Source organism: Lacerta agilis, chromosome 5 (genome assembly GCF_009819535.1).
Source record: "Lacerta agilis isolate rLacAgi1 chromosome 5, rLacAgi1.pri, whole genome shotgun sequence".
NCBI lineage: Eukaryota > Metazoa > Chordata > Lepidosauria > Squamata > Lacertidae > Lacerta > Lacerta agilis.
Genome location: NC_046316.1, coordinates 69,162,795 through 69,186,299, shown reverse-complemented (window position 1 = coordinate 69,186,299; position 23,505 = coordinate 69,162,795). Strand labels below are relative to the sequence as shown.

At 39.2% G+C, this 23,505-nt stretch overlaps 1 protein-coding gene and 1 pseudogene across 2 annotated transcripts in view; both read right to left on the bottom strand.

The window, feature by feature from the left end:
- Positions 1–23,505, bottom strand: part of RASA2 (RAS p21 protein activator 2) — a 42,183-nt gene that overhangs the window by 17,219 nt on the left and 1,459 nt on the right. Inside the window, exons 2-11 of one of the 2 annotated variants that reach the window (XM_033150363.1) lie at positions 18,257–18,374; positions 14,059–14,162; positions 12,924–13,018; positions 9,357–9,433; positions 7,797–7,880; positions 6,985–7,057; positions 3,615–3,691; positions 2,401–2,499; positions 1,348–1,504; positions 669–817 (exon numbers count right to left, since the gene is read on the bottom strand). In XM_033150363.1, the coding sequence (XP_033006254.1) occupies positions 669–817; positions 1,348–1,504; positions 2,401–2,499; positions 3,615–3,691; positions 6,985–7,057; positions 7,797–7,880; positions 9,357–9,433; positions 12,924–13,018; positions 14,059–14,162; positions 18,257–18,374 (1,033 nt within the window). The remainder of the gene's footprint in view (positions 1–668; positions 818–1,347; positions 1,505–2,400; positions 2,500–3,614; positions 3,692–6,984; positions 7,058–7,796; positions 7,881–9,356; positions 9,434–12,923; positions 13,019–14,058; positions 14,163–18,256; positions 18,375–23,505) is intronic. The other variant, XM_033150362.1, reaches the window with a different exon arrangement.
- On the bottom strand, positions 4,796–4,854 carry LOC117047643 (annotated as a pseudogene).

The following is a 23,505-nucleotide window of genomic DNA, read 5'->3' as shown; positions in this document are numbered from 1 at the left end:
CTAAGTTTAGTCTGCCACTTGAGTTCCATTATAAGAGGTCCACAAACTATGGTTAACCTTAGTAACCAGTAAAATCTGTGCTCACCCTGAGACCAGGAGAGGGGTGATGTATTGTTTTTGAGGCCATACTGATCTTTAGAGAAGTCTCCCAAGTGCTCCACACTGACAGGGTACTGAGGGGGAACAGTGTCCAGCAGACACTCCCTACCCTTCCTCAGGTTCAGGAGATCAATGGACCTTGCCAGAATTTTAGTTCAGTTTAGTTCTACTGTAGTTCTTATTTAAATTTACTTATTTATACTACTTGATTATAGAATATAGAAAACCTCAAGTGGTTTACAAAATTTCTTGGGATATTGGGGACCAATGTATAGCAGAGGCAGGTTCATTTGTGGACCTCTGACAAGCATGCATTTTGCATTACCATCAAGCAACTTGTTTGATACCTTTTGCTAAGGTAGTTTGAAGCAACAAATTTTACAAGTTTTACACACTTACTATTATTACAATTTATACCTGCCCTTCACCCAAGGTCCCAGGGGCAGGTTACAACAATTAAAACACAATATTTAAAACAGTTTAGAACATCTTAAAATTACAGAAATATGCACTTGTCATGGACACCAATACTGGGAGGAGGGAGAAAAGAGGGGAAATGAAATACTTACTGGGTATCCGTCAATTCTAACTCTGCCACTGCAGTGATAAATTGTACTAGTTTATGATGATGTAGCAACAACCTTACAAGAGGCAAAATGGCATCATATTTATCTCGACATACTTCAGCCAAAATGTAAGCAGAAGAAGCAGAAATAGGCTATAAAAAGGGGGAAATATAACTGAATTAAGTACCAGTTATACCAAATGGAAAGACAACAGAACCACCAGAATTTGAATCAACTCCAAAATGTAGAAGTATAATGTTCTAAATTCGTCCTGGATTATGCATGCCTAGAACATTTTCTTTGAACTGCAACTCTCAAGCCAGCCACATCAAATAGCTTTTGAAATGCCACCTTTTCATGATACAGGGAGTGGTTTTTTTTTTTTTTTTTTTTTAAAAACAGTTAAATACTCTCATGGTTGTACAGCGTACCTCTACAAGAGCATTTAACTATTTTCAAAAAGTAACAGTGTTACCTATAACTACACATACTAGTATAAGTAAAAGAATTATAAGTACTTATAAGTAACAGCATTATTTTATATATATAATCATGACTGCAGTGACAAATCTGGGTATCCTTTTAAAGCCATGCAAGGTAGAATTGTGACACCAGCCAAGAGGCAAATATGATATGGTATAACTTGCTCTTAAATGGTTAGACAGTCCCCAAAGCAGGTTACCTCAACTTCTGATGACTTTAGCAGCAAGTTTCTGAGGGAAGCATAGTACTGTGATGGAAGCACATAGTCTTCAGCATAACATATATTCAGTCTAAGTGATCCATGATCATCAGTTTTGGATGACTTATTTCCATTGTCTCTTGGCTGTAGAAGGTACCTTAAAAAAGAACATCCAAGTGACAGAGATTCATTTTGCGTTTTATTTATAGTTCACCAAGTAATGTTAGGTCTAGAATAAAGAAGCAACAATAACATTGCCCTTTCCTTCTTTCCTTTTATTTTAGCTAACTTGAATTTGCTTATTAAGATAAATTTTTGACTTTTCTAATTAATACTGAAGTACACCAAGCATTTACTTGCATCAACTATTATTTTAAGCGTAACCACTTTTAGATGTGGAGTTTGTGCTTGATGTAAGCAAGTCAAGATATAAATGTATTAATATATTTGAAATATATATGCTTAACTAGCATTTATTTACTTGCATGTTTTTTAAACAGCCTGCCATCAAAAGTGTGTGCAGAAAAAGGAAATACATAACATAAAAACAATATTCAGATGATCACAATGCTAGCAATGGATAAGGAAAAAAATCTGAGAAGGCCTGAGTGATGAGCAAAATTTTCTACATTTGTCAAAACCCAAGATGGTAGGTGCATCCCTTATGCCCAGGAGATGGGCTATCCAAAAGCTGGCACTACCATGTTAAAAATCTTGTTGGACTACAGAGATTTGTGGAATCACCCACAGGGCCTCATCAGAAGACCCTAGTGATCAGGCAGGGAGACAGAGAGAGAGGTGGTCTCTCAGGTAAACTGATCCCAAGCTGTACAGGGGCTTCTATACCAATAGTGAAATTTAAATTTGGCCTAGTAGAATGCTGTGAGGCAGTGCATTGCCTAGAAGAATAATGTCAAGTACGATTCTGCAGGAAACAACTGGTAGCACAACTGTTTGTTTCCAGTTACAAACACTTTCATAGTCATAAAGATAGCAAAACCTATCCTTTGGTTTTAACTATGTCACAAGCTGCCTTTTGCCTAGTTTTCTTACCATGCTTGGAAGGAATCACTTCCTAACACCTTGACAGGAATCTTGATTTCTCCTAGGAAAAGGTCTTGTACCAAGTTACCATTGTTCCATAAATCAATCCTGAAAGTTAAATAATATTTAAGCATTTCGTGTCATAACGAAACGGTTTTTCATATAACGGTAAGAGTCATTATCATCACATAGAGAACCACACCAATTCAGCATGCACACAAACAAGTTTATAACCTCACACGCAATAGTTTAAGTTAAAGAGACAAAAAAGTGTCCTATTTCTATAAAAGGCAACCATGTCAGCATATTGGTTAAAAGTGTGTCTTTATCAATAAGATAAAAGCAATATTGGATGAATTGAGGCACTAAAAAAAAAGTGACATTACCATTTTCTTCTCAAGCATTTGCAGTTGTTTGCATTTATTAATATTCCTATTTTTTGCTCTTTCTGACTAAACTGTAACACTTCAATGACACATGCATTGATTTTTATTTTTTAGTCCAAGGTCTTACAACCTAAAAAGCTGTAAGACTCCCAAAGGCATGCACTCTATGTGGGTTGTTGAGTCTTACCTCACTGACATTTCTGTTAAGACAGCACATATATTAAGAAGAAAAGAAATAAAATCCATTGTGTTGTGGTATGATTGATGTTCCCTTGCCTCCCTAAATGAGTTGCCTATTGTGTTTTTCACTCAGATGTTCCAAATTACCCTACCTACATAGTTCAAGCAAGTTAAGAAATAAACTATTCCTATCCTCAGCTTTTCAGATAATAATTCTTTCTCCTTGTGTTTCAAGTGGAGTCAAGATGAGGATAGGGACTCAGGTTTTCCCACTCCCTTCCTGCTCCCCTCCCAACCAGGGGGAAAGCACTGAGCTGAGAGATAACTTTTTCCCATAGCAGAGAGAGCAGGGGAGCCCAATGCCAGCTACAGCATACTAAGAAATAAAGACTTGTTTTAGTCAAGTAATACTGAATACACTACAATTGCTATATAAAACAGGTGGCCAGATGTTCTGCTAAATTAACTGTTCAAGTTATGAAAGTTATTACCATAAGCTCTCTAAGGCTGTTTTAGACTTACACCCACCCTGCCTCCACCCAAAGTTGGATATTATTTATCTGGGCAGCTTTCTGTAGTCCTTGAGTAATGTTTTTATCTCCATCATAAAAACCATTGACAGTTTTGTATAAAAATGAATAATTGGTTTTAACATACCTGACTTCCAGCTTCTCAATATCTTCTTCTTCCACCTGAAACTGTGATTTTTTGGTGTAACTACTGGACCTTGTTACCTGCAAGTAAAACTCAAGTAAATTATTTCTCCTTTTGCATTTTGAAGTCTACCAATACCACACATTTACTACAAAAAGAATCAAATTTATTCTAATATATCCCAAAACTGAGTGAGGAAACTCTTAATATATTTAGAGGGTTATAATTGTAATTGCCCTTATCTGCAATTTGGATCCAGCGAAATAAGGCACTAAGGATTAAACTAAAGGTCGAGCAGGTAGTAAAGGATCACATCCTTCCATCAGCTACCATATAAATTACCATAAGCAATACTGTTTTGAAGGCTGCCCCATAGTCTTGATGCCTAAGGGTGTTTACTTTGCACTCCAAAGGTAAGAGAACTTTTTCTCCCCTTGCACAGAATTCTAAATGGCAGAATAACTGCAAAGACATCAAACTGAAGAAGCATGAAAGCAGAAAAGCAAAGAGTTACATTGTATGTTGCCATAGTTACCACTTTTCAACAGGATGAGAATAGCTAGTTCGCAAACTGATCCACTAGAAATGCTAAGGCTGGAGAGTTCCTGAATCTTCGAGTGATTAAGGTCCCCAGAATCTGGAATGCATGCCACTTTCATCTTCCTCTGTCACCGGGTCAGAGAAATAAATCATAATTTCCTTCGTAGGTCTACATAATTTATGGGCTGTAGCCAACTAAGTAAGACCCGCTAAAATTAATGGACCTAAGTTAGTCATATTCATTCATTTCAATGAGTCCAGGGCTAACACTGGATACAACCTTATGCATGTGCTGACATGCTGAGAATTTAAAATATGGGTGGGAATGATCACTGCACTGCCTCCTGCACCCACCAAAACCCAACTCTAGCAATATGTGGTGCATACAACAATGGATAACTTCCAGGCATTAGCTCTGAAGAAAGGGGGGCTTGTTGTGGAGCTAGTGCCACCACTCAACAGAAGCTTTGAAGGTGAAAGAAAGCTAACTCCTTCCTTTTCCTCCCAAACAACCCATGTCACAAATAGTCACAAACTGATCTTCTAACCAAACTGTTTTAGCTTTGGGGACGGAGGGCCCAAATGGCTAGTTAGCAGCTGGAATTTGAGAACTGATGGGAAGGAAAAGGGGAGAAAACTCTGTTCCATGCTAATCTTCTCTGTATCATTCCAATTTTAGTATATGTGCTGCCAAAGCGAGCACGGAGAAAACTCTGTTCCATCTTCCTTTTCTCCTCCTCTCCGCCACCAATTTCCAGGGCTCCTCCCATAAGAAGAAATGTCAAGTGTGGTAGACGAAAATTACAGACATGCATACCACAGCTGACCATGTGAGCAAGAGGAATGTTACAAGCCATTCCTGGATATTTTACAAGCTGCAGATTATTTCATAAACACAATAGTGTCAATATTGTACAGTTATCAGCCAAGTATAATTCACAACCACAGCAACAATGATTTTCTGCTTTCTATTCTGCAGAAGGATTAAGTTGATGACCTTATAGACTTACCATAATTTGTGGATATTTTCAGAACTGAATATCAGAATTAAATTTTAACACCATATACTAGATTTAATCTATAATTCAACATTTACATAACTATAAACTATTTTTTAAAAAAAACAAATCATTTTGAATATGTAGCTTTGCAACACTTGCTGCTAAATTAGATTTGGCAGGTGATCAGATTTTTTTTAACCTTGTAAAATGTGCTTCACTAAGTTACAACCATTAACAGAAGCATTCAGGAGAAAGCCAAACCACAGAGTTAGGCTGTGAAGCAGCCTTGCATTCAAGCCATTGATATGTAAAGCAAAGACTGCATTTCTAGCCACATACAGCAGAAATCATAATGGAGAACATGTATGAACAAATACTGTGCCCAAGATTTTTGAAGCAAAAAACTGATCAGCGACTGGGAAGAAATGAAGCTTTATTACAAAAAGATGAAGCAGCTTGTATTTTGAGCTGTATGAGCTCATAGCAGGAAAATTCAAACCATCCTTTGAGCTACACTTATTTGAAATAGTCTCAAAAATGGCTACCTAAGATTTGTGCGCAACTTACATTCCACATATTTGTCTCCAAGCTCCTGAAGCTTACTGTTCATTCTCACTGTTCTTGACTTCCTAGCAATTTTCTTCTGGTCTACATTGAATGCTCTTACTAAACTCAGACCAATCCAAAGACCTCTGCCTGTGTCCTTCATAGCCTGCTACCTTTTATACAACTAACTTTTCTTCCTTGAAATCCTCCGCCACAGGTTTTCTCTGATTGATCTTCATTATCTGTCAAATCACATGCTCAACATTTCCACTGGAAAATGCCTCCTCATTTCCTTCTTTCTTTTGGGTGGGGGTGGGTAAGGCTTCAGCATGCTGCTCTTGGTCCCCAGAAGTTCCTTCTTCTTAAGAGACCTCAAACTTCATGGTTTTCAGAACCACCTATATGCTGTTGACGTCCAGCAGTACTTCTATGTCTCCCACCCTGTCTAATCCATCTTTGCCTACTTATTCAATATATGTATCTGGATATTTTCTATCACTTTCTCAAACTCAGTATGTCTAAGACTAGACTATATATCTTTTCTTCCAAGCTTCCCCATCCTTTATCATTCTCCTCATCTGCTAATGTTGTTAAAATTCATTAGCCCAGTCTGTACTTCCTGCTAAGCAAAACCATTGTTGAATGCAAATGTGTTCCCAGAGAGGAGATTGCAGCCACTTTTCTACTCCCCAGTTGCTCTGTTCCTGCATGCTATTAAGCCATAGTTTGACAAAGTCGAACCTGGGCTTGCAGTTTCACACACCCCGACAATCTGCACAGCGCAGGACAAACCTAGCTTGCACAGCTCAGGGTTAGTCTGGAGAGAGCTATTCCCAGAGTCTATGCATTTGCACCAAGCCATAGTTTGGCTTAGTAGGATGTGCAAAAAAGACTACTATGTTAGCCATGAATAGTTCTGATTTATGTTTTCATTCTCTATTGCAGTGGTACCTCTGGTTACGAACTTAATTCGATCTGGAGGTCTGTTCTTAACCTGAGATACCACTTTAGCTTCTGGGGCCTCCTGCTGCCACTGCGCAATTTCTGTTCTCATCCTGAAGCAAAGTTCTTAACCCAAGGTACTATTTCTGGGTTATCGGAGTCTGTAACCTGAAGCGCCTGTAACCTGAGGTACCACTGTATTTTATTTTGTTTAAAATCTGACCCTTTGACTAAAACTCTGCCTATATCTCTGGTGACCTCACATATTAAGTCAGCTAACAAAGGAGAAGATAGCATAAATGCACAGACAACACACCAAAACCGTATTTTGATAGATTACTTACCTCAAAATAAAATGTTTCATTAAATTGTGGATTGCTTGTTTTCTTCTTTACTTTTGTCTTCTTTTGGTCATTCCTATTCCAATATGGTACAGTTTTACCATACAGAACTTAAAAACATACAATTATAAAAACATGGTATTGATATGAATGAACCATGCAGTTAAACTATGTTTATGAAAGGCCTATCTTCAAACAGGAAAGGCATTCTTTGTAAACTGGATGTATTACTAATTACTTGATTTGTGTAGCCCTACTGAAGTCAATATGAGTGTTACACATAGGTGTACATACATGTGGGAGGAGTATATATTCCAAATAAATAAGAAACGTATGTATCTAGTACCAGATAATATGCCTGCCATTTCTGAAAGATCTGGTCACGGAGTGGTGGCCATTTCTGGTGGAGAGGGTGGATCTGGCCTGAGAAATTTGTACTGCAGGTCTACCTTACTGTTGCTTCTCTGTAATTAGACCAGCTGTCTTATCTACAGGTGGACCTGGCACCCAGACAATGTCTTTCCACACACTACTGATATCCTCAGTTATTTTCCCAGAACAGACTGGGGTGGGGGACACACCCTGGGAGAGAAGTCCTATTGCACAAATGGAAGTCCTTTGGCAAACATAATTACTTTGTCAAAAGTTGTCAAGAAATTGATTAAATTCTCCACAATTGTGTTAACAACATTAGGCTTCTCTACATTAATCAACTGAAAATTGGTGCAACAATTCATTACCTTTTCAACATCACTAAATTTGTCTAATTTTCCTATTTTATTTAAGACAGTGTGAACGTATGTTAAAAGTATTACCTTGAAGGACCCACAACAGACACTGTAGCATAAGGATCACAATTTTGTCCATTAATAAGAGGAAGTCCATGACATTCCTTCAAGCTAGAATTTTAAAAATGCAAATTAATTCAGTTGCAGTTTCAAATCTAATGGATAAAGACACACTGACCATGTATGACCACTACTGCCTGGTCATGAATTTCTCTTTTAATAAGGTGTTCAAGAAGATACTGTTGGTTCAACTTCAGGCAATCTTGGGAGATACTGATTATCTAGACTCTGGGTTAAGACCTAGTTTTGGGACTGAATTGGCCTTGATCACTCTTGTGGCTACCTTCATTAAGACAAGGAAAAAGGGAGTGGGATCCTGTTATTCTGCAGAATTCAACTGCATGTTTAAAGTTTAGTCAATTAACTCCACATTGGAGGTCTAGGTACTGTCCAGGAAACCATCTATTTGTCTAAGATCAGTCGTTTCCTCACCACTTTTATACTAAGTTAAACATGCTAATTAATTCTTGGATTCTACAAGAGGTGTTGCCTCCTTCCTGTGTGTGACCTGTGAATACAGAAGAGAATGTCTGAAATCTTGCGAAACCAGCTATGACTGCTCAGCACTTCACAAAGCTTAATTACATTGTCTCTTTGAATGGTCATCTCCTAATGTTTGTGGAAGCCTTTCCCCCCCTTCCCCCGGCAAGCTAGCCAACAGCGTTTTGGCTCACATCCAAAGCATGTTTGATCCCTTCCTCTTCCAGTTAAACTGGTTTTGTCTATTAAAAGGGAGACTTTGGAGATGGTATACTAGAGAAAAGAGAACTTTTGGGCGTCAGAATGTGCCTTGTCTTTTATTCTCCTAAGTAGATTCACTACTGTTACACATTAGCAGCCTAGTGTTTCTGACTGCTCCTAGAACAATACTAGTGAAAGTCAGAAATTGGCTCAGAAAACTGGTTATTAACAACTGCCAGAACAAAACTTGGAATATAGCACATGCGTAAAACTGATTAGTTATAACTATCAAGGGGGAAATAGTGTGTCAAAGAAAAAGTTATTTATTAGCAACTGTAATTCAGGGTGTGTTGTTGAAAGTTAATCATATTTTTAATTTGAGAAACTTAGTGGTAGAATAGTTGTATTTCCTTTTCCCTTCATTACCATGTCAGCTTTCAATTGTACTATTAAAGATATATCTATATCCGTCACTGTATGAAATGGCCTTTGGAAGTCCCACAACAAGCCAACATCCTTGCAGACCTGCTTTGAACCTTGGAACATCTTCCACTGATGTAAGCAGTAGAGGGGGAAGGTCTACAAGAGTCTTTTCCACATGTCCAGTACTTGGTGGTGGTTTTATCTTCAGCAGGAAGGCAGGCAGTTCATTTTAGGCTGAAGTGGAATCTTTGAAAACACATCTGTTCAACTTGCATTTGGCTAAGTTTGCTGTACTTAAACCTTTAAGCTTCTATTTTTAAATTGTGTTTTCATGTGCTTTATAATACTGAAAGCTGATTTGAATTACCCTGTTAATGTTCATTAGCAAGTAAAACAATAATAAGAATTGATAAATGTTCTTACTGTACTACTAGCTGCTGGCAGACTGATCCATTATCTGTAATCAACTCATTCAGTTTTAATTCGAGGTGAACTTTTCCCTGTCAATTAAAAAGAAGAAGTTTCAGTTGCAAGAGCTTGTGTGTTGAATTTATGAAATAGCCTAGCACCTGCTTAATAAGAGCAAGACAAGAGCTGACAGGCTCTTTAGCATCACTAGCATGAAATATGTGATTGACTGAATAAGCTGTATGTGAGTAGGTGTCAGACAAGTATTAGACACTGTATTTTATATTTTTTAATGCAGAAAATTGTTATCAACTTAGAATACTATTTTGGTATTACTTGTAAATAATTTTTCCTACTCAGTTTTTCCATTATAAGATAATTACATTATATGAATTTTAAGAGTTATGATTCCTTGAATATGACAGCACTTGGTGTTTTTTTTTAATGAAAATTATAACTATTTTTAAATGAAGAGCTCTTATAAAATCTTCAACGAGGACCTGATCATCTACATCAGGTGAGGGGAACCTTTGACCCTCCAGATGTTGCTAAACTACAGCACCAATCAGCCCCTGCAAGCATGGTAAATGACTACTGATAATGGGAGTTGCAGCTCAGCAACATCTGAAGGGCCAAAGTTCCCCACACCTGTTCTACATTTTGTAGAGATCCAAATCTTAATCACTTCAGAATAGCTTCAGGTAAAGAAGACTAGGCTATAATGCAATATTCATAATATCATCTTTAAAAATGGCATTGTGTGTGTGTGTGCACACGCACACACACACACACAGAGAGAGAGAGAGAGAGAGAGAGAGAGACACTCCACCTTGAAAATGAACTTCTAGTAGTACTTTGTTCCTATATGAACACACCCTAAACAAGGTAGGCTTGTTATTTTGGAAGCAATAAAAAAGTCACTGACAGAACACTTCCGGACTCAGACACTGAGCACCTCTATAATTAACTGCTATTAGTGTACTAAAGATTCTTTCTAAAGTGCTTAGGCTATCAAGTGACAGTTGTCTGAAGCAGTTCCCCTGAAAGCAAAACACAATGACAAGCATAATACATAGGGGAATCTTCCTTGCAACAATAAAATGGCACACAATTCAGTCAAAATTAAGCACATGCTTAACTTTGTCAAGTCAACATGCCTTGTAAAGGCATAGCTTGGTGGATCACACTTTTTTCTACCAAACTGGGTTGATACTCAAGCTTAAAAAATATATAGCTGCTTCACTGCCCATGTTTACACAGCTGTACTGACACAGGAGTAATACGCCAGACAACATGTATTCTGTGGGGCCACTGCATAATTAAATGATTTGGTGCAAGCAAATTTCTACTCTTTTTAAAAAGAAAGATTCAAGGGAAAGAATAAACATGTATAGTGAAGGTCCAGAAAAAAACAAAACAATGAATACATTATCTGGATTAGTGTCAGTACTATCCCAGGTTCATATTGTATACAGTTACTATACCATTTTTCCAAACAAACCTCCATGACTCCTCTATCAATCTAATTATCACCAAAATATTGCTTTAGATGTTGTAATGCACATATAGACTGAGGCAAACCCCAGCATGTCTCAGGAATGGTGAGCAATGTCTATTATTAGAGGTTAATCTAGCAGGGACATTTCCTCTAGCATTACACCCATGTCACAATGCCATGTAGTTTGCTTTGCCTGTAACCAAGCCCAAAATATTTACTTGGAACTTCCAACATTCAGCTGCACATTTGCCATTGTTATCATACACATTACTGCATGATTCACATATACCTAAACTAGTTTCAGGACAACTAAAACTGCTGTTTAATCAAGAAAAGCTGTATATGCTATTTCTAAAACAATTAAGTTGGAATTAGAGCAACCACAGATAAAGAGAAAGAAAATATACAGATACATTACCACACACAGGAAAACAATCAACACTTGCAAAAGAGAATTATAAACTGTTTCATAATTGATAAGTTAGAATTTTCTTTTTCAACTATACTATGAAAAGGGACTGAAATGTGTGCCCACTCCCAAGATGTGAAGGTCCATGAAAAGAAAAAAAATCAGAAACAGTACCCTCCCCCCCAAATCATTTTTCTCCTGAGCCTTCACATCTTCACCCATCCCGCTGACTGTAAAGTATCGTAGCCTTCTCTGGGAAGAGTACAGAAAAATAGAAATGAATTTCAGCAACACAAAGTGTAACTGAGGGATCCACACAGGACATAGCCGAGCCCTATTACCCCCACTCAACTTTGGTGCCTACAGTTAGTGAATCACACCGTTCCAGGGAATAGGAGGCACACACAGGCTTCCTATATAACTTCCCTCTCCACTCTGTAATCACAGAAGAAATCCAGAATGTCTTACAATATGGAGCATAGTTTTAAACTATACATACATTTGCTGTAGTTTGAAAATTTTTATAGGGTATTTTTCGGTCCATAAGGCGCTCTGGACCACAAGACGCACCTGTTTTTTAAAGGGGAAAAACCAGGTTTTCCTCCTCTAAAAGGCAGGGAGGGGGGCACTGGAGGGGGAGCACCTTCTCCATTCACAGCAGCTCATCCCCGCTTGCTTTAAAGGGACATGGGGACGAGGGGAGAACGCACCGTTCCTCCCCTCGTCCCCATGTCCCTTTAATGCAAGCGGGGATGAGGCTGCTTTTGGCATCGGCGCGCGGGGTGGTGGAGAATGCAGCAGCATCCCCACTGTTTTCTCCACCACCCCATGCCTTGCACCAATCCCAAAAGCAGGCTTTTGGGATCGGCGGGCAGCACGTGGGGTGGTGGAGGAAATCCTCCACCAACCTCCCTCCCGCCCACCGTTCCCAAAAGCAAGCATCCGTTCATGGAGCTGCCAGCACGATCCAGCAACATCCCCTTCACTTCCCGCTGCCTCCCCCCCATCCCCCGCCGCGTTCGGCGGGAGGTGGCAGCGGAGATGTTGCTGGATCGTGCGCCTTATGGAACGAAGGCTTCGCTCCCGCGGCCTCCCCCCGCCGCATTCGGCGGGAGGAGGCAGCTGAGATGTTGCTGGATCATGCCCAGCACCTCTGTTCGCCAAAAGAAGCTTCTTTCGGTGAACAGAGGTGCTGACACGATCCAGCAACATCACCGCTGCCTCCCCCCACCTCCAGCCGAACGTGGCGGGGGTGGGTGGGGGGAGGCCGCGGGAGCAAAGCCTTTGCTCCATAAGGCGCACAGGAATTCCCCCCTTCCTTTTTAGGAGGGAAAAAGTGCGTCTTATGGAGTGTAAAATACGGTAATTTACATTCAGTGCCCTAAGAGAAGGAAAATGAAATCTAAACTGAAATATTTTAAACTGGCACACAAGAAATTAAAGATATACATGTCCAGTTTTCAATTGTACCATGCTAGTTTTTAAGACTGATTTTGTGGACACATTGCAGACAGGCCGTTTTTCTGATGGACTAGGAACAATGCAGCACAAAAACTGCATTCATTTCATGCAGCATGGGGAATCTTAAGTAAAATTACAAATAAACATGGGGGTGGGGAAGGAAGACTTTCACTGATAGAATACAACATTAACTTTCACATCTATTCAATTTTACCTGAACCTCTGAATTAGAATCAACAGGCTGAAGCATAAACCATGTTTCCTTGCCAGAGTATTTGCTCAGATCTTCTTTTTTGATAGCTACTTTGCCTAAAGAGAAGAAAATAAAATTACCTATTTGACTGTACATGTTATTCAGTGTTTTTTGGGTAGAAAAGCTATTTTTAATTTTAGCATCTAACATAGCTCTAGAGACGATTTTAAAATAATCATCATACAGTGTGTCCTAAGCAAAGCAGTCCAGTAGCAGCAGGTGTTGGGGATGGGAGTATTTATTGGCACTGTTTGAAACTAAATGAAAAACGTTTTAAAATAAAATGCCTGTCTGTGGGGACTGTAGGTCAACTAGGAACACATGTTGTGGCAAGATTGATGGCTACTGGGTGGGCACTGGTCTGCTCAATCACTTAGAGAGAAAACCACCAGAGACACTATGTAATACAGTGGAACCTCAGTTTTCGAACGTCTCAGCTTCCGTTTTCAAACATGCCTCAGAAGTCTAACGATCTTCCTGAACGGATTACATTCAACAACTGAGGTTCCACTGTAAAGTGTTGAATTACAATTAATGGTGGCATAAGGCAAGTGCAAAGCTAGACCCCTGATTTTCACTAATTCTCTTATACAATGTACAACTTCTCCCAAGGGTTGGAGGGGTCTCCAGAATAAAGGATATGATGCAGCAGACTGCATTAGGTAGGAGGATCAGTGAAAACTGGATGCCCTACTTTATGTGAACATGTTTGCCTAATGCCATCGTTGGATACAATCCATATAAATAAACACATACATTTGAAAATAATAAGATACCTGTCTACAGTTTTACCTTTAATAAAACAAACCCACCCCTGAACATTAAGAGGCATATAGAACTAAATCAAACTCTAAGTAGACCCACTGAAATGAGTTGACATGACAAACCAATTTCAGTGGGTCTACACAGATTATGACTTAGGTGGCTACCATCCTAACTTCAATTTATAGCTTAGTCAGCAGAATATGAGATGCTTAATCTCAGTATCGTGGGTTCAAGCCCTATGTTGGGCAAAAGATTTCTGCACTGCAGGGGGTTGGCCTAGATGACCCTTGTGGTCCCTTTCAACCCAACAATTCTATGATTCTATACTTACCTATACGCAAATCCCTCTGTAAAACACTTTTCTCATAAATATAAAATGATAAACACTGGAATGTCCTTGGTACTTCAAAGTAGAACTCTTCTCCAAAAAATGGGCTGGGGAAAGAAGTCAAACAGGTTCTTAGCAAAGTAACTGAATATTTTACAATGTTTCACCACCTTTGTAACTTGCTGTAGAATCCTATTTTATGTAACTTTTATAACTGGATTCTCCTCTTGAACATAAGCCTCTTACAAGGAATTACCGTATTGGCCCGAATATAAGCCGCACCTTTAAAATTGGAAGGGGGGGGGAGAGAGAAAAAAAGAAAAAAATCCTGAATATAAGCCGCTCCATTCCTCACTGCTCTGGGCTGCATACTGGGCAGGGGGAGCCACGCTGCACTGCCGGCAACTTTTCCCCTTCCTCGCTCTCTCTCTTCCCAGCCTTGGGGGGGGGGAGGGGGGACTATGTGCAGGGAGGGCGTTGCTCTGCCGCGCTCCTGGTACTGTTTGCCCCACACTCCTGGCTGCATACTGTAAGGTCACGAATATAAGCCGCACTTTAACTTTTCACAGTCGGAATTGGGGGGCGGGGGGAAGTGAGGCTAATATTCAGGCCAAAACAGTGGTTATTTCTCCCAAAATGCTAAACAACACAAAACATTTTCAAGAGTCATGTTTATATACACACATACACAACTCACTTAATAAAATACAATTAGATATTAAAATATATGACAAGTTTACACAAGGGAAGGGGATTATTTGTTTGCTTTTGTTTTTATTACATATTTTGTGGGGGTTTTTAATCTTTAATTTTTATGCTGTGAACCACCCTGAGATCTATGAATTAAGGGCAGCATACAAACTTAATACATGGTACTAATAAATAATAAGAATAATAAGAATAATAATAGGTATGCTCGCCTAATCACGTAAATTTTCAGGAGCCGATAAAATAAAACGGAAACACTTGGCAGAAGTGGCCAAAAATAATATGGTAATAGTGCTTGGATAAGAGTCTACAGCACTGATTTATTCTGGTTTGCTGTCAAGTCTCTCTGAACAATCAGAATGCAATGGAAGTGCAAGATACAAATTTTCAAGTAAATAAATGAATGGATAAATAAATAAATGGTGAGATGTCTTTAGGAAGTCAATAGGTACTAGCATTGTATGTAAACATAAGAAATCAAAAGGCTTTGTTTTCTATTATTTATATTCACACCAGCCACATTATCTGATGAAATTTTCTTGTTTACCTTATTCAGTTTGTGGATCATTCTTTTTAAAATTGTTTCCTTACAGGTTTACTGCCAATGCATTCAAAATGTAAGGGTATGTTCTGCTTTAACTTTGGCTTCGGGGCCCAGAGTGTACAAAAATGCTGAAACTAAGCAGAAGTTATCCTGGCCAGTCCCTTGGAGAGCCACCACAAGCCTCACATAATAAGAACAGGATCTAAGTTTAATAAAGTGCTGATTCTAGGTTTTTGAATAAAGGACCATTTATGTGAGTGCAATTCTCCTTCCACAGAACAAAACTTTAGGTCCAGGCCTAAATCTTCAACACACATCACCGCTTAGATACTTACATCAGAACTCTTAGCACCTTCAAAAAGATTAACTTAATGAATTTTCTTTTTTCTAAACAAATAAATTACTATTAGATGCCCAAAGAATAATGATCGCATGCTTGCAAAAAAACAAACAAACCTGTTCTAGAAGTACAAAAAGATAATAAGCTATCTTGTTTTCAGATCAGTAAGTGTTTCGTTGTTGTTTTTACTCAAGAAAAGCAACCAAAAGATAATGTAACTATTTTGTCACTTAGTCACACTAAATTTCATTGTGATTGGAGCCTGACTGGAGGACAAGAAAGTTAAATTCAGTAGCCCCTCTTTATACCCTCTGCCTCCTGTGTGCAATGTTTGCTTGTAAGCCCCCTCTCTGGAAGTGGCTTCTGCCAAACATATGTGTAGAAGAAGTTAGCACTGAAAGGACAATTAAGTAGGCGTGCCAGGCGGACCTCTCCGAGAACATTCCATTAATGGGGCACCACTACTAGGATTGCCATCCCTCTGAGAGTTGGTTTGGTTCAGGAAGATCAATTGAAGTTCTTAAGACAAGTACACACATATAGGTAGATAACCCTTCTAGTACCCCAGTCATAATCAATGAAGGGCTTTTAGAGAAAACCAGCCTGTTGAACTGAGCTCAGAAACTGAACGGCAACCATTGCAATGGGTGTAGCACAACATATATAGGGATACACATATGTATTTTAGCTCAAATTTTATCTTTTGTATCAGGTTTTATATTTAGAGATGCTACACAAAATATCTGGGACGCGGGTGGCGCTGTGGGTTAAACCGCAGAGCCTAGGGCTTGCCGATCGGAAGGTTGGCAGTTCAAATCCCCGTGACAGGGTGAGCTCCCGTTGTTCAGTCCCAGCTCCTGCTCACCTAGCAGTTCAAAAGCACGTCAAGTGCAAGTAGATAAATAGGTACCGCTCTGGCAGGAAGGTAAACGGCATTTCCGTGCACTGCTCTGGTTCACCAGAAGTGCCTTAGTCATGCTGGCCACATGACCCGGAAGCTGTCTGCGGACAAACACCGGCTCCCTTGGCCAGTAAAGCGAGATGAGCACTGCAACCCGAGTCATCCACGATTGGACTTAATGTAGCTTGATAAATTAAACATTAATAATGCTGTGGAATTGTGACTGTTCAGATGTAATGCTGAACCATGCCTTAGTGTTAGAAGAATGAGGCCTGGTGCCCCTCAGGCTCACAAGCCCTCTCTTCTGCCATGACTCCAAGGAGACTGGAATTTTCTTTTTCTGTTTTGGATTAACTGTGGCTAGCAATGTTCCACACAAACTATGGTTAATCTTAATTACTGCTAGCTGAAACAGGCAAATAATGTATAGTTAGAAGTTGGTCTATTTCAGGTTTCGGCAAGGTTATCCAGCCATTGGCTGGATCAAGCCCACGAAGTGCGTCCGTGGGCCGGACATGCGCAGATGCGATTTTTGGCATTGGACACGTGCAGATGCGATTTTCAGTATCTGCGCATGTGCAGACGCGATTTCCGGCACCGTTTGGCAAGTCCCCACGCCGTGCTCAGGAGGCTTGCAGAGCGGGCGGCTCGGTTGGCAGGCAGCTTGTGGGCCGGTAAAACTCCCTTAGTGGGCCGCATCCAGCTGGTGTCTGGGTCTATTTCAATGAACTCCTCTGTGATCATACCGGAGAGTGGGGGAACACGCCAGCCCAAATCTTTCTTCTAAGGCCTGTTTTCATAATATTACTTTGTTTTGTTTCTCATCTGAACAAGGACTTGCAACACTGCTCCAAACTAGACTAAACTTGCAAAACTTTTTCTTTAGCATTATGGAAAAAAATATGAATAATAATAGTCAGGGCTAATTGTGACAACCTGTGGTGTTTACATGATAACTTCTTGAAATGACCACATGGATAATTGTAACTAGACAATTTAGTGGAATGTGTTACTCCTGCATGCACTTTTTTCCTGTGGAAGGTTTTATGAATTAATGCATTCTAGTTTTACCACCTTCATGCATGGAAGGGTTTATCTTCAGAAAATTATGTGAACAGCACTGACATTGATTTTTTACAATCTTCTACTTTTATTGTAATTCCTTCTGTGAAATGGAGATATATTGAATATATTTTGGGGTAAGGGTAAAGGTAAAGGTACCCCTGACCGTTAAGTCCAGTCATGGACGACTCTGGGGTTGTGCACTCATTTCACTCTATACAGCTTCCGGGTCATGTGGCCAGCATGACTAAGGCACTTCTGGTGAACCAGAGTAGTGCACGGAAACGCCGTTTACCTTCCCGCTGGAGCGGTACCTATTTATCTACTTGCACTTTGACGTGCTTTTGAACTGCTAGGTTGGCAGCAGCAGGGACCGAACAAAGGGAGCTCACCCCATCACAGGGATTCGAACCACCGACCTTCCGATCAGCAAGCCCTAGGCTCTGTGGTTTAGACCACAGCACCACCTGCGTCCATTCTGTAACCCATACATTAAAAAAAAAACAGAAACTAACCCAAAAGGAACAAGCAATTGGGGTGGGGGGAGATAGGATTACAGACCAGTTAAGGGACTGGTTAATATTCCATTTTAATCAAAGATATATTCTCATCCTAACTAAGCCTGCCATTATGATAAAGCTCTTACCTTAAACATTTCTCTACTACCTGAGTGCGAAAAACCTCTTCTTGATCCAAATTGATTGTACAAAAGCAGTCTCTCATCTTGTTTTGTCCAGAGTATGGCACTAAGTTTTTGGCTTGACCTAGTGACAAGATGAAATTAGTTTTGAACAAATATGGAGAAAAAAATTACAAGGTTGTCTATAGCCACAGTATGGAGTTGTAATTCAGAATGGAAAGCAACAAAATATTATACACACTGTAGTGCATCCTTGTCTGAATTAAACGACCAAAAGAAGCACAAAAGAAAAGGAAGTTTGAGTATTAAAAAAGAAAATTGAATACAATATTTCATCATTGCCAGGACCTTGGCTTTGTCCTTTAAAAGGCAGAAGCCACTTCCTCTAGAATAGCATTACCTGATAAGAACAGGGTCACTTACTGACTTAAAAGTGAAGGCTTTATTAACATCACTTCCTGCAACACTTGCACTTTCCTTTGAATTCCATCTGGGTAACCAGTTAAGCCTGACATGGCTGGTTAAATCAAACATGATTGCAACTGAAAGCAATATGGCCGCAAGTCTTAACACAAACAGAGTCTAGTATTTTTTCAACAAACAAATTTTGTATTTAGTAGTCCATTATAAAGTTATTATGTTTACCCTGAAAAAAAATTGTCTGCACAATATCAAGTGAAAAACCAGACTTTTGAGTTACTATCACATTGAAAAGTCATAGTACTTGCTACCAAAATGTTAATACAATGTAACTTCCTCCCTGCTCCAAGCAAAATACACAATACTTAAACTAACTAGACTAACTTTATTCTAAGATAGTTTGCCTGGAGAATGTTCTAATTTCCTTATAAAATAAAACAAAGTATCATTTTGAAAGGAAAGAAGTCAGGGATATCAATTTTCCTTAAAGATAAATTAAATCTATCACTACCCTTAATGGTGCTTCTAAGGATATCATTCTGTTTGAACAACAGAGCTGTCCAAACTCGAACATATCCGGTACATTTTAAAGCAGGGATGGGAAAAATGAGGCCCACCAAATTTGATTCACTGGCCATAATAGGAGCCAACTCCTAGGGGCCTGAGGTCCCATCAACCCCCCCCCCCATAAAATATTTAAGGGTGCCGCCCTCCAAGTTGATGGGCATCACCATTCAAATGGTGTGTCTTATTATGTGGGACAGGGGGCCCCCCAATTAATTTATTCAGGTTGACACCTCTGCTGGCCATACTCCTCACCCCATTTTAGAGCCTTATTTCTACAGCAACATATTGCAAAATAAAGTACATTCAGGTAAGTACACTTATGAAATCTCAACACCAATGTGTTAGTACTTTATGGCACTGACCTTTGTCTGCAAATTTCCTACCAGTTCCAAGCAATCAGCTTTTCCAAGTGACTACTCCTTCATTGTTAAAACCCTAGAACTAACATAGAATTGGCCTAAACACAAAGGTTTGCTGATTTCAATTTACTACTGGTAAGTGATTTCAAGGATTGGTATGGCACAGTAAACCATTTTATATTATTGTTTTTTCAAACTGGGTAAGCCTAGTTTATGCATTTTCAATGAAATAACCAGTAATGGTGGAAAAACTTCCTTTGCAAAGTACAGCTGCAACAGAGTACTGAATGTATTTGAGATCATACTCTCAATTCAAGTTGGGCAACAGGGAAACCTAACAGATTTGATGACTGTCTTACATAAACTGGGTGCAACCTCTAGAGCAGGAATGGGAAACACCTGACTCTCCAGATACTGTGAACTGAGCTTCCATCATCCCTAAACATTGGCTAAGCTGGCTGGGGCTGAATAGAGTCCAACAACATCTGAAGGGCCACAGGTTTTATTCCTTTTTTATTTACTTATTAAACTTGTACTGTATAATGCCCTTTATCTGAAGATCACAGGGGATTCACAAGAGTACAAAACGAAAACACAAAATACAAAAATCAATAACCTCCCTCCCACAAACACATTTAAAAGGCCATAGAATGTTGATCATAGAATGGAGGCAGTGAGAGATTTTACTTTCTTGGGCTCCATGATCACTGCAGATGGTGACAGCAGTCACAAAATTAAAAGACGCCTGCTTCTTGGGAGGAAAGCAATGACAAACCTAGACAGCATCTTAAAAAGCAGAGACATCACCTTGCCGACAAAGGTCCGTATAGTTAAAGCTATAGTTTTCCCAGTAGTAATGTATGGAAGTGAGAGCTGGACCATAAAGAAGGCTGATCGCTGAAGAATTGATGCTTTTGAATTATGGTGCTGGAGGAAACTCTTGAGAGTCCCATGGACTGCAAAAAGATCAAACATATCCATCCTTAAAGAAATCAGCCCTGAGTGCTCACTGGAAGGGCAGATCCTGAAGTTGAGGCTCCAATACTTTGGTCACCTCATGAGAAGAGAAGACTCACTGGAAAAGACCCTGATGTTGGGAAAGATGGAGGGCACAAGGAGAAGGGGACGACAGAGGATGAGATGGTTGGACAGTGTTCTCGAAGCAACTGGCATGAGTTTGGCCAAACTGCGGGAGGCAGTGGAGGATAGGGGTGCCTGGCGTGCTCTGGTCCATAGGGTCACGAAGAGTCGGACACGACTGAACAACTGAACAACAACAACAGAATGTTGATCAGCCAAAGTTTTTGTCTGGCACCGCCTCAAGGTAAGTAATAAAGGTGCCAGGCAAATCTCTCTGAGGAGAGCATTCCACAAGCAGGAAGCCATCGCAGAAAAGGCCAATCTCGTGTTGCCACCCTCTGTTCCTCTCCCTTCTTTTATTTGTTAAATTTTTGAAACATATCACTATCACTTTTAATTGCTATAGATACTACTTTCCATGTACTACTTTCAAACAAATTCCCATGGGGAACACAGCTAGTTTTCTCTTAAAAGAAGATGGGTATGTATGTGAAGTAGGCATTTTAGCATATATGCGTTAAATAAATAAATAAATGTGATGATAATAGGCTTAATCATTTTAAGTCAAAGCTAATTTGTCATAGCAAACAGCTGTTTAAGTACTGCATGTATTGGCAGATAAAATGAACTACACATTTTCAGCCAGGGGCTTCCTATCTTAGTTCAGCCACACAGCCCCATCCTATGGATATGCCACTGCATTCAACTGCCACTGAGATCAGTAAGATCTACTCTCAATTTAAGTGTTCATAAGATTGCACATTACACAAGCTAATCTCTCTCAACTTCAGACATTTCCATTTTCATCCCAAAATTTGGGATAAAACTGATATATTATACAGAGATGTTGTAAGAATTCAGATAATATGTGTTAAGCGCTTTGATCAATTAGTAAAAGCACTTATAAAATACTAAATATAACTACATCAGGTGACAAAAAGTAAAATTAAAAAGTAAGTTTAAGGAACTGGGATGTTAAGTATGCTTGTGGCCAGCTGCCCATTATAGATGCCTTGATAAACCAATGTACTTTAGATGCCTGAAATGTCTGTGTCATATTTCCAAATACCTACCGGTACTTCACAAGTGTGAACTGCAATACTTCCATCTGTTTATCAAAATAAGCATGCAGAATGAAATGCAACAATGGCATTAACTGGTTAATCAAGTGTGTGCAGGTGCATGTATTTTAGATTATTTTGCTTCTGCAATAGGAAATGAGAAAGAAATATTAAAAGATGGCAGTTCCTTTTAATGACAGGTAATGACATTCATTCATTCATTCATTCATTTATAAGTTCCTCCAATATGTAAAGATGACAGAGGTTTTAGTAAGATCCAAATGTACTGAACTTTAATAATTAGATCAATTTAAATCAATTTAAAATTTCTAAGGCAACTGTTTGAAAGCGTCATAATATACGAGTTTAATAAGACTGGATTTTTTTTAATTAAAAAACACAAAACAAAATCAAGTAGCATATGCTATTTTTAACACATGGAATCTTTCAAAATATAAGTTTTCATAGAAAATATTTTTTCTACAAAAAAATTATGGGTCGTTAATCTGATGCTGAATATGCACATTTAACCTCACATAAGAATGCTTCTCTCTTGTCAATGCTGTTCTATTGAAACATTATGAAATCTAGTTCCGCATCAAAATGGAAGCTAAGCATGCTGCAAGTCATTCTCTACAAGACTGAATAAAGGCGTGAGAAAGGAAGTGGGTTACGTTTGACTTACATGAATGTACTTCGATCCCTCCCACCATCGGAAAACCACTACATCCTGTTTGTCCTAGCTGCCCTAAAATCTACGTCAGCCCCATAACATTATCATTTTCTTGCCCCTTATAATTTATCAGAAGGTTTTCTGCCTTCAAGTTTAAAATTTTCTTTGCCACATTTGGTCTGGCTAAAATGGATCCTATTACCCCACAATCCCATTAAGGTATCCAAAAGAGTTCTGAGTGACTACTTCAAAACATCCTGTACAAGCTTCCCCCTACATCACATTTCACAAGAATCCCATGTGTTGCATTTTTCTGACAATATGAAATACCTTTAATAGATTCAATGCAGAGTGTAACTTCTAAGGATGTCACTTTTTTCAAGTAATGTCTAATGGCTCTCAAAACTAAATATTTTCCATTTCAGCTAAAGTCAGCCCTTCCCATGAAGTTATTACATCTTCCCCTAGCTGCAAGGAATGCACTTCCCCAACTATTTTGCTAGGTACAGCCCAGTCTACTAGCTGACACACTTACAAGCACCTCTCATGCTTCCTATTTCTACCCTATCATAGCATGGATTAGAGAACTACTGTAAATTGTCACTGGTGCCATCACCAAACTTCCATCAAAACTACACTTGGGACTTCAGGTGTGCAGTACTACTTCAGCATGACAAGGCCTTGCAAACACACACAGGAAGAACAGATCCCTAGAATATGTGCCAGGAACTGCAGATCGCTTTCATATCACCCACATAGCACACAATTACCATGGCTAGGTTTCAACTCCCATGGCTAGGATATTGTTGACCACAGTACATTCCTGATTAAATACCAGGTAACTATCTAGCATGATGCTATTTCTGCTCTCTTCCCTACTTCATCCAGCAAATATGTTTGGACCTGCAACCTGCTTGTTCAGAAACCAACCCTTTAAATGCTCCAATAACTTCATATCCTATTCCCTTATACTGCAAATATTCTTCTATCTGCCAGGTCCATCTGTCCCAGGGAACATATCTTACTGAATGAATTTCTATTATTGCTTTCTATGCCTCACACGCTCTATAAACTTTATTCTGTCCTTGCTTTCCA